General features: G+C 46.0%; 1 protein-coding gene across 1 annotated transcript in view; it reads left to right on the forward strand.

Annotated features, from left to right (window-relative positions):
- The first annotated feature begins 2,102 nt into the window (after positions 1-2,102).
- CDS1 (CDP-diacylglycerol synthase 1) overlaps positions 2,103-12,331 on the forward strand; it is a 78,386-nt gene continuing 68,157 nt past the window's right edge. The window contains exon 1 of the mRNA XM_005892757.3: positions 2,103-2,683. Within this exon, the coding sequence (XP_005892819.3) occupies positions 2,564-2,683 (120 nt within the window). The 5' untranslated portion in view covers positions 2,103-2,563. The remainder of the gene's footprint in view (positions 2,684-12,331) is intronic.

Below are 12,331 nucleotides of genomic sequence, written 5' to 3' on the forward strand. Positions count from 1 at the left end.
ACCAGGCTCCTCTGTTCATGGGGTTTTCCAGGCAAGAACACTGGAATGGGTTGCCATTTCCTTTGGCAGTCTAAATATCTGGGCCCACATTTCCTGGTCTGGGACCACTATTTCTTCTGGCATGTGCTCCTGTCCTCTATTGTTCCCTCCTGGCACTTTTCTCGCTGCCTTTCTCATCATTTTTTTTCCCCCCTCCCGCAGCAAAGGCAGAACAAAGTCAAAGGAGCTCTTGCAGGGACTTCCCTGGCGGTCCAGTGGTTAAGAATGCATCTGCCAATGCAGGGGACATAGGTTTGATCCCCGGTCTGAAAAGATTCCGCATGCTGCAGGGCAACTAAACCTGAGCACCGCAACTACTAAGCTTGTGCTCTAGAACCCACAAGCTGCAACAAAAGAAGCCACTGCAATGAGAAGCCAGTTCTCCACAGAGTAGCTTCTGCTCACCGCAACTAGAGAAAGCCTGTGCATGGCAACGAAGACCCAGCACAGCCAAAAATAAATAAATGTTTTCAATTGCTCTTGGGTTGATTAGGGGAAGGAGGAAACCATTTGAGTGCATATCAGGTCCCCTATTCTTGAGTCACGGGAGCAAGGAAGGACTGGCGTCTATTGAAGAGAGGCTTTAGTTGCAGAATCATTTGTAAGCTGGAAAGGACCACAAAAGGCCATCCTCCCAACTATCCACTTTATAGTTGGGGACACTGAGGCTTAATGACTTATCCAAGGCCACACCCAATTAGTGGCATTGGTGGAGCTAGAACTCAGGCTTCTAAACAAGACCTCCGATGGGAGACTCCATCACTGCCTTCATCAGTCTCTTCAACTTTATGTTCCTGAGAATCAGGCAGTGCTTCATCTCTGGTTCTCCAAAGAAATGAAGAACAATGGATTAAACTGGTCACCCTATAGTCGTCTGTTCTTTAAGGATAACCACGCCATGACTGTGACTCAAAGGACTTATTTTCTCATATCTTTTGTCATTTTTGCTCTTCCCAGAAGACTGATTTTCCTCTCTATCCCTTTGAAAATATGACGACCCAATCTGAACTCAGCTTTAAAGATCTATTTGATGATGGAAAATAATGTCTTTGTGCCCTGGTTTTCAGTGCGTCCTACTTTGACTTTTTATTTCTGCTTGTTATTCAGTTTTCAGAACCACATTACTTGTTTTCAATGGGTCGGTAATGACCTTGAGAGATTTATATTGTTGGTTTATTTCTATAAGTGTGTTCTACTAAACGCTGTCCTGTTTGTGTGATGGCCTGTCTCCTCCCTACCCCTCGTCCCATGTGTCAGCTTGTCAGTAATGACCAGGTGGTACATACGTGTCAAGAAAACTAATCACCTTCTAACAGGATTTGGAACGGAATTAAGGCGGATCTTGTGCCCTTCCTGTTCCAACTTTAGCAGCTCAAGGTCCATGACTGCTTAGAGATTAGCTGGTTGGCAACCACACCTGGGGGCATCTCAGAGTCCTGGTTCCCTCTCCAGGCCCTAGGCAGTGAATTTTTTGAGAGATTTCAATGCTCGAAGTCCTTGGAGAAGCAGTTCGGGCATGTAGTTGAAACTGGCCAACTCATCCCAGGACTCCCAGTGAGGCCAACGCATCTCCCATTTTTGCAGGTGATGACACCGGGCAGAATGCCTCCAAGTCGTCCGGTTCATCCTGCCCCACAGGTTTCTGCTTCTGGACCTCCCGAACCTCTGAGGTTTGAACGCCGAGGTGTGTCAAGCTGCGGAGAGCCCCGAGAAAGGGTAGGGGCCGAGCGCGGTCAATACTGACCTGGCGGCCTTCGAGGAGTTCTTCCGGCCCTCCCAGTGGCTCCGGGGCGAGTCCACAAGTTCTCAGCCCTCACTTTCGAGCGAGGAGCTCGACCCTCCTCCACCTCCCTGCTCCTCCCGCGCGCTCCAGCCCGCACCTTGCCTCCGAGCCACACCACCTGCGCGCTCGCAGGAGGCCGGGGCGGAGCCTCGGGTCGGGACCCATGACGTCACCCCGGCGAGGGAGGCGGGGCTGTGGGAACCGCAGTGCAGCGCAGAGGGGCGGGGCGGGGTGGGGCCTGCGGCGCGTGACCTGGCTGCAGGAGGCAAGAACCCGGAGAAAGGTGTAGGGGGCCTGGAGCGGCTGACTCTTGAGTCCGGGGGGCGGGGCGGGGAGTGGCAGGGCCCGGGCGGCGGGCACCCCGGCGGAGCGCTAAAGCAGGTCAGGCTGGCTCCTGCCCTCCCGGTCCTTTCTCCTTCTCCCACCTGGGCCTCCGCGTGGGGACGCGCACCTGGCAACCAGCGGCCGCCCTCCGCCGCGGCCCCGCCTTCTCCGCTCGGGCCGGGCTCCCCGAGCCGGCCCCCGGCGCCGCGCTCGCTGGAGGCGGCCACGAGCGCTCGCTCGTTGATGCCGTTTTGGGGGTGACCCGGCGCGGCGGCGGCGGCAGCGGCGCCTCCAGGTGGGGTGCGGGGTGGGGAGGCGTGTGAGTGGCCGCAGCTCGGCCAGACTTCGAGACCTCGCGCGCAAGCTCGGATTTCGGGGGCGCTGGAGGAGACCGGCCCGGCTGCGCGGGAGCCGGAGATGTGGGAACTCAGGCACCGGGGAGGCGGCGGCCCCGGCCCCGGGGGAGAGGCGGCGTCGCCACCCCGCGAGGGAGAGGCGGCCGGCGGCGACCACGAAACCGAGAGCACCAGTGACAAAGTAAGTGGAGCCCGAGAGGCGCAGCCCCCGCGTCCCGGGCTGCGTCCCGATGGGGCCGGGACACCTGGGAGGGGGGGAGCGAGGGTGGGGCCCCGCGGAATGTCAGGTGAGGCTCCTGGCCGCGCCGCGCTCCGGCCCGGCTAAATTCAGTGGGAGCCGGACTCCAGCGACGGTGCGCTTCTCGGGGTGACCGCGGCCGCTCCCGGGGTGGCTGCAGGATTCAACTTGACTCCAGTTTACTTTCTGCAATTCCAGTCCCTCCTCCCCGGGGTCTGGGGCCGACGCTAGAACCGGGATGGTCCCTCCCACTCTAAGAGTTCGCAGCGTCTCTAGTAGCCGCGCCTCACACCTCTTCTCGGGAGAGTTAGGAGTAAACTTAAGACACGCACCTTCCCTTCTAACCTGTCATCGGACCCTGACGCTTGGCTTCTCGCGCTCCCCCATCAGGACTTTTGTTTCCTCTGTCTTTTCTCAGAATCATAGATTTCAGAGGTTTGAGAGTCTCCTACACTTGACCACATTGTGACCCTCCAGCTTCTTTTGAGTCCGCGGCGGAGAATGCACTTATACCAGTGGATTTCATCCGACCTGATTGAATTCATAAGGACTTTTAAAATTTCCATCTCTACAGATTGCCTTTACTTCACCTTGAAGAATAAATAGATATAATGCTAGTATGGTTTTTAAAAAGTTGGAGAGAGACAGACTTCAGCTTATTTGGTAATACAGTGGTGCAAGTAGAAATTTGGGCAGGAGGGGAATCCAGTTTTACAATTTTGTTTATCCTTGACCGTTTAGGAAATTGGGCCGGACAATAAGATTGTTTCATAAAATCTTCTATTAAATTCCATTTTATCTTAGAAACTCAAAGCACGGAAGCTAGTTCCGGAAGCATTCTTTTTTGAATGCAGGTACTGCAGTTTGTATTACAGAAGTGAAGTAGATTGCTCAAGGTCAGGTCAGTGGCCTCTTGGAACTAGAAACTCTTCCCGATTCCCTTTTTTCTTGTTTGTACAGTTGCTGAGAAGGGTTTCCCTGGTGGCTCAGATGGTAAAGAATCTGCCTGCAATGCAGGGGACCCAGGTTCAATCCCTGAGTTGGGAAGATCCCCTGGAGAAGGGAATGGCCACCGACTCCAGTATTCTTGCCTGGAGAATTCCATGGATAGAGGCTACATGCGTCCATAGGGTGGCAAAGAGTTGGACACAACTGAGACTCACAGTTCCAATTTGGGGAGGGTTCCACCAGAAATTTGATGCTGATGAACTTGAGGTAACCAAGGTTATAAAACTTAGGTGGGAACACATCTCACAACAGTGATTTTAAGAAAGAAACTTTAAAATCAATGGGAAGACAGAGCCTTTTTTTCCCCTTTACCCTTGAGAGGCAGGTGGAATAAAGTGATCTATGATAGAACTTGTGTGTCAAGGGATTACACAAAGTGTAACAGTTTCTGGCTACTGAAGTTGATGTTACAAAGCTGAAAACAGTGGGCTGAGAATAGTTTTTGTGAAAACTGCCTTGGAAACTAGACCAAAAATAGAATTAATGAGGTTGGGGTTTGTTTTGCTTTAGCACTGGTATAGTTTAGAACCAAGGAAATACCAGCTTCCCCAGGATCACTTCCTTAACTGGGAGAAAATAACAAGCTTTTAAAAAAAAAAAAAAACATGTTCAAGGAAGCCACCCATAAAATAACTTTTGAAGTAATTAGTTTCTTAATACCCTAATACTACATTTAACATGAAAACTACTCTGGTTTGATTGGAGCCATTAGAACTGTTGTCCCTAGCTATCTGTGAGTGGGTTAACACTGCATATTTATTTATAAGTGCTGCACTGTTATGTTTTATTGTCAACCTTAATTTATCCGTAAATTTACAAACTTGTGAATATGTATGATCACAATGCACACAAAATATGTTCTATGTTTCTCTTAGTTTTCATTAATACATCAGATCAGATCAGATCAGTCGCTCAGTTGTGTCCGACTCTTTGCGACCCCGTGAATCGCAGCACGCCAGGCCTCCCTGTGCATCACCAACTCCTGGAGTTCACTGAGACTCATGTCCATTGAGTCAGTGATGCCATCCAGCCATCTCATCCTCTGTCATCCCCTTCTCTTCTTGTCCCCGATCCCTCCCAGCATCAGAGTCTTTTCCAATGAGTCAACTCTTTGCATGAGGTGGCCAAAGTACTGAAGTTTCAGCTTTAGCATCATTCCTTCCAAAGAAATCCCAGGGCTGATCTCCTTCAGAATGGACTGGTTGGATCTCCTTGCAGTCCAAGGGACTCTCAAGAGTCTTCTCCAGCAGCACAATTCAAAAGCATCAATTCTTCGGCGCTCAGCCTTCTTCACAGTCCAACTTTCACATCCATACATGACCACTGGAAAAACCATAGCCTTGACTAGACGGACCTTTGTTGGCAAAGTAATGTCTCTGCTTTTGAATATGCTGTCTAGGTTGGTCATAACTTTCCTTCCAAGGAGTAAGCGTCTTTTAATTTCATGGCTGCAGTCACCATCTGCAGTGATTTTAGAGCCCAGAAAAATAAAGTCTGACACTGTTTCTCTGTTTCCCCATCTATTTCCCATGAAGCGATGGGACCAGATGCCACGATCTTCGTTTTCTTAATGTTGAGCTTTAGGCCAATTTTTTCACTCTGCACTTTCACTTTCATCAAGAGGCTTTTGAGTTCCTCTTCACTTTCTGCCATAAGGGTGGTGTCATCTGCATATCTGAGGTTATTGATATTTCTCCCGGCAGTCTTGACTCCAGCTTGTGTTTCTTCCAGTCCAGCCTTTCTCAGGGTGACAATATACAGCCTTGACATACTCCTTTTCCTATTTGGAACCAGTCTGTTGTTCCATGTCCAGTTCTAACTGTTGCTTCCTGACCTGCATACAAATTTCTCAAGAGGCAGATCAGGTGATCTGGTATTCCCATCTCTTTCAGAATTTTCCACGGTTTATTGTGATCCACACAGTCAAAGGCTTTGGCATAGTCAATAAAGCAGAAATAGATGTTTTTCTGGAACTCTCTTGCTTTTTCCATGATCCAGCGGATGTTAGCAATTTGATCTCTGGTTCCTCTGCCTTTTCTAAAACCAGCTTGCACATCAGGAAGTTCATGGTTCATGTATTGCTGAAGCCTGGCTTGGAGAATTTTGAGCATTACTTTACTAGCGTGTGAGATGAGTGCAATTGTGCAGTAGTTTGAGCATTCTTTGGCATTGCCTTTCTTTGGGATTGGAATGAAAACTGACCTTTTCCAGTCCTGTGGCCACTGCTGAGTTTTCCAAATTTTCTGGCATATTGAGTGCAGCACTTTCACAGCATCATCTTTCAGGATTTGGAATAGCTCAACTGAAATTCCATCACCTCCACTAGCTTTGTTCATAGTGATGCTTTCTAAGGCCCACTTGACTTCACATTCCAGGATGTCTGGCTCTAGGTCATTAATACATACTTAGCTGGATTCTCTTTTCTAAGACTAGATGGTGCCATGTATAACCAGTTCTGTTAAGATTTCTAAATCATCAAGGATGAGCATTTTTCAAACCACGTCCAAAATATTGCATTCTTTTAGAGCTTATCTCAAGGAACTTTTGACTTGGCAAGCTCTGAGTCATTGAACTCTGTCCTCTCTTCCTACTTTCTTATCAGGGTGTATATTTGAATGCACCTGAATTTCCAGGTTAAGGGCCATTATAAAATCAGCCTGCACATCAGAGGCTGGTTAATATTTGGTTCATTTAAACTCTTCTAATATCCTCCAATTATAATACTTAAAAATGAGGAAACTGAAAAAATTAAAGTTAATAAGCAAAGATCACCTCGCCTCCCTTGCTCTGAATTCAAAGAGAAATACATCTTCGAGGGTTTTATTTATGGGACATTGTGTAATTAAACAGACATATTTTCAACTGTGGTTTTACCAAAGACTTGAATTGTGTGTATGTGTTTATGTGTGCACACACAAAAGGATATTTCTGGTCTCAGCTCTTTACCAGAGAATAACGGAGGTATGACATTAGATCTTGTGAAATTAAAGGCATTTCTTTGAGAAATGGGAAAATAAAAGAACATTTAACATGATAAAACCAACAACAACAAAAAAATAAACTCTTCTAAGTGCCTTCTCTAGTCAAGTTACAGTAAAGGTGAAAACACTTAATGAAATTAATGAAAGAAGTACACGAAGTGTGTTGTATTCTGCTACTATTGTACACTCCCATGCCACTTTGTAGTCTTTTTACAGTGGTGCTATTAACATGACCTTCTCTTCCTTCAGGACCTGGAGACTTATTCGGAAAGAAAGCTCTGTGCTCCAGGGCATTAGCAAGTGAAAATGTTCCATGTTGCTAAATGCTGGAATAATACTTAAGAGATAACAAGACCACTCCCTCAAGGAACTTCCCCAGGAGACACACATAATTAGACTTAATAGATGTCAGAACAAGGCTTCTTTACTTCGCTCTTAGCAGAGAGAGCATAGCTGGACACTATATGGAGACAACAGGAAAGGCTTGAAAGAGATGAGGGTTGAGTTTGGAATTAAAAGATGCCTGGAGACTTGCTAGGTAGACAGGTGTTAGGGAAAGGCATTCTAGGCAAAGGGTGTGTGGAACTGTTTCTTGAATCAGCATTCTAGGCACAGTGAACTGAGCTTAGTTTGATAGTCCTGGAGTATAAACTATAGTTTGCAAGGAGGGGTTAGGAGTTTAAGGGTCTTGCGAGGGAGGTAAGCTTTCTTCTGTGGAGTCCTGGAAGCCACTGAGAAGTTTTTGCAGAGGCAGTAGCCTGTCATTCTAGCAGCAGTCTGGAGAAAGTGTTGGAAGGGGGAGAGAACTGCCACAGAGAAACCAAATAGGCGTGTATTGCAAATGCTATATGTATGAAATAATGAGGTCACGTCCTAAGTCTAGGAAGAGTGGAGGAGTAGGGGTTGAGAGACAGGAAGCATATTTTAGACGATGGTGATGGGACCCTAGACAAGGGTAAGACTAATAAAAGAGCCCGCTGGAGACACATTTTGGTCCACAACTTAAGAGACTTAAGAAAAAAGCAAAAATGATTGGGCAGTTTTGCAGGCTTTTTGCAGGTGATGTGGGAGATGGGTGAGTTGAGTGGGGCAGGTATGGCATTCTCTAAAGTAGGGGAGTGGCTCCGGGTGGTGGTGGGAATGGAACTGAATGGTCAAATCTAGAGGACTGATGACAAAGCTCCAATAATTTAGCCACCTGATGTCATGAGCTGATTCATTGGAAAAGACCCTGATGCTGTTGGAGGAGATGGGGACAACAGAGAATAAGATGGTTGGGTGGTATCACCGACTCAATGGACATGGGTTTGAGCAAGCTCCAGGAGATAGTGAAGGACAGGGAAGCCTGGCGTCCATGGAGGTTGCAAAGAGTTGGACAGGACTTAGTGACTGAACAACAGAGACTTTTGATTAGGATGGGGCATGTTTACAGTAGGGGTGGAGATGTAAGGAAGACGCCAAGATAGAGAGATCCTGAGAGCTAAAGGAGGAGGGATTGCTTAGAAGATATTGTCATTCGTATTTAGAAATGAGGAAGAGGTGGAGAACATGGGATTTAGCCAAAGACCTTCATAGAAGCTGAGGATTAGGTCGAGGAATGTGAGAGGTAAAAATTGGTAGTAATTGTAGAAAGTGCCAGTGAAAGGAGCACAGAATAGTAGCTAGAAAGGACTGGAGGATTGAGTAAAAATTTCTTTTTTCAAACAAGGAAAGACAAGTATTTATATAAAGAAGTCAAGTGGGAGTGAAGATGCTGACGAGGGTGGGCCGTCCCTAGGAGAAAGAAAGCAGACGTAGTGTGGAGAATACAGATAATTGGGGTATTCGGGGAAAGGAAAGAAGGAATCGAGGTTAGATACAGAAACATTTTGAAAAACAGAAGGGGGAAATCAGTGTTTGATGCTTTAAATTTTCCCAATAAAGTATGGTCTGAGAACTGCGGAGCTTCAAGAGATCTTAGAAAAAATTTAGTTCATACATATGTGTATATATGTGCATGTGTGTGTGTTTTTAAATAATAAACTTGCCATAGACTGTGTTTGTTATTATTACCCAAAATGACCTCAAACAGGTGCAGAGCTGGAACTAGAACTCAGCTCTGACTGGGACACTGTTGGAATGTTATTTTAGAGAGTGTAATGTCAGATGATAAAGAGGCCACCTGCGGAATCATCAAACTCAGTGAAGATTCAGTTGAATTAAAATGACACACATTGGTTTTGTACTGCATTATCATAGTTCCTAACTCAGTAGTGGTAGTAGCAATACTTTGGCCACTTGATGTGAAGAGCTGACTCATTGGAAAAGACCCTGATGCTGGGAAAGATAGCAGCAGAGGATGAGATGGTTAGATAGCGTCACCAGCTCAGTGGACATGAATTTGAGCAAATTCCAGGAGATAGTGAAGGACAGGAGAACCTGGTGTGCTGCAACGTGTGGGGTCACAAAGAGTCGGACACGATTCTGTGTTGTTGAACAACAGCAAAGCAGCAGTAGTCATGATCGCTGATGCTTTTAGAGTGATTTAGAGAAAACAGTAATTTTGCATCATAACTTTATTTGCTCCCTAACTGTATGGGTTAGGAATATTTCCCATTTAATAGCTGAGAATAAGAAAGGGCTTCTGTGGTGGTTCAGTTGGTAAAGAATCTGCCTGCAGTGCAGGAGACCCCCATTCGATCCCCGGGGAGGGAAGATTCCCTGGAGAAGGAAATGGAAACCCACTCCAGTATTCTTGCCTGAAAAATCCTATGGAGAGAGAAGCATGGCAGGCTACAGTCCATGGGGTTGTAAAGAGCTGGACATTACTGGAGAGACTTAGCACTGGAAACAGTGAAGAGACTGAGAGAAAATGCTGAAATCAGGAATACAAACTACTGTTCTTTCAAGTAAGAGCTGTTTGTTTAGTCACTAAGTCGGTTCCAAGTCTTTGCAACCCTATGAACTGTAGCCCACCAGGCTCCTCTGTGCATGGGATTTCCCAGGCAAGAATACTGGAGTGGGTAGCCATTCTCTTCTCTGGGGGATCTTCCCAGCCCAGGGACTGAACCCGCATCTCCTGCACAGGCAGGTGATTCTTTACTACTGAACCACCAGGGGAGCCCAGAAACTGTTTATTAAAACCCTTCATTAAAACCCCCATAAAATTCAAGGTTTTTAAAAGGCTTCCATCCTTTTAGGCACAGAACTCTATGTCACTTGAGGCTTTCCATATGCTTGTTTGCAGTTTTAATACTAGGTACAGGAATCCTCTGTAGAAGGAAATGCAACCTACTCCAGTATTCTTGCCTGGAGAATCCACGGACAGTCCATAGAGTTGCAAAGAGTTGGACACAACTGAAATGACTTAGCAGCAGCAGCAGGTACAGGAATCAGTGTGAACCTCAAGGGACCTGTAGTGGAGTGGAGAAGCTGACACAGGTCATCTGACTCACTTTTTAGGGGACTAGATGTAAGAGGAGTGGGAATTGTGATTGATTTAATGCATTATCCTTTGTTGCATTCTAAACTGCTACTTACTTTCCTTAGTTTAGAGACTTCTTTGGAGCCATCATCTTGAATGGTTTTCTTCCTGCCTTTTCAGTCCCCAACGTCGAGAAGCAGTTCACTTCTCTTTCCCTGACCATGGGCTCCTGTGTACTCTTCAGGAGTCCCCGTGACCTATGTGACATACACTAAAGTGACTGTACTTATTACACTGTGCAGTCTGACATATGCATACGCCCATGAATTTATCACTGCAATAAAGATAGTGAACAAACACGTCACCACTAAAAGTTTGCTCCTGCCCTTTTGTATTCATTCCCCTTTTACCTTTTGATAATCACTGATTGGGCTTCCCTGGTGGCTCAGTGGTAAGGATCCACCTCCCAGTCCAGGAGAGGTAGGAGACATGGGTTCGATCTCTGGGTCAGAAGATCCCCTGGAGGAGGAAATGGCAACCCATTCCAATAATCTTGCTGGGGCAGTCCCATGGACACAGGAGCCTGGCAGGCTGCAGTCCATAGGGTCACAAAGAGTCAGACACAACTGAGCACAGTAATTACTGATCTGCTTTCTGCCACTATAGATGAACGTGTATTTTCCAGAATTTTATGTAAATAGAATTCAATACATACATATATGCATATACCCACGAATATGTGTATGTACACATATCATACGTACATTTTGTCTGGCTTCTTTTTACTCAGCATAATTTTTTTTGACATCCACCCATATTGTCGCATACATCAGTAGTTCGTTTCTGTTGCCGAGTAGTTTTCCATTGTATGGATGTAGCCCAGTTTGTCCTTTGCAACATTTGAGTTGTTTCCAGTTGGAGCTATTACAAAGAAAGCTGCCATGAACACTGTGTACAGTCTTTGTGTGAACGTATGCTTTCATTTCTTTGGGCAGATACCTGGGATTGAAATGACTGGGTCATAGGATGGACATGTATTTAACTTTTTAAGAAACTGCCAAACTCTTTTCCAGAATGATAGTACACATTCCCACCAGCAATATATGGGAGGCCCAGTTTCAATACATCTTCTCTGAGACTTGGTATGTTCAGTTTTTATTTTTTAGCTATGTTAGAAGGGGTGTCATAGTCTCGTATTGCGGTTTTGATTTGCCTTTCCCTAATAACTTCCCTGATAGCTCAGTTGGTAAAGAATCCACCTGCAATGCAGGAGACCCTGGTTCAATTCCTGCGTTGGGAAGATCCACTGGAGAGGGGATAGGCTACTCACACCAGTATTCTTGGGCTTCCCTTGTGGCTCAGCTGGTAAGAATCTGCCTGTGATACGGGAGACCTGGTTTCGATCCCTGGGTTGGGAAGATCTCCTGGAGAAGGGAAAGGCTACCCCCTCCAGATTCTGGCCTGGAGAATTCCATGGACTATATAGTCCATAGGTCACAAAGAGTCAGACATAACTGAGGGACTTTCACTCTAACTCCCTGATAACTAAGATGTTGAGCGTTTCTTCATATGGCAGTTTACCTTCAGTGTATTATTGCCTTCAGTGAGATGTCTGGGCAAATAAAGCTTTGCCCGTGTATTTTGACTACATCGATTGTTTTCTTATTGAATGTTGGGAATTCTTGATATATTCTGAATGCAAGACCCTTATTTGACATGTGATTTGCAAATATCAGGTCTTCCCAGGTGGTGCTAGTGGTAAAGAACCTGCCTGCCAATGCAATGCAGGAGACACAGGAGACACGGGTTCGATCCCTGGGTTAGGAAGATCCTCTGGAGTAGGAAATGGAAACCCATTCCAGTATTCTTGCCTGGAAAATTCCATGGACAGAGGAGCCTCTTGGGCTACAGTCCATGGGGTTGCAAAGAGTTGGACATGACTGAGCACACATACTCTCCTGCAAATATCTTTTCCCAGTCTATAGCTGTTTTCTCTTTCTCTTAACAGTGTCTTTTGAAAAGCAGAACATTTTAATTTTGAAGTGGTTTTATTTATCAGTTTTTCTTTTATGAATCCTACTTTTTTGTTGTCATATTTAAGTCTTTGCCTAACCTCAGGTCCCAAAGAGTTTGTTGAATTGTATAGCTTTATGTAAATGTCTGATCTATTTTGAATTAATTTTTGTAAGTAGTGTGAAG

The sequence above is a fragment of the Bos mutus genome, chromosome 6 (assembly GCF_027580195.1).
Source record: "Bos mutus isolate GX-2022 chromosome 6, NWIPB_WYAK_1.1, whole genome shotgun sequence".
NCBI lineage: Eukaryota > Metazoa > Chordata > Mammalia > Artiodactyla > Bovidae > Bos > Bos mutus.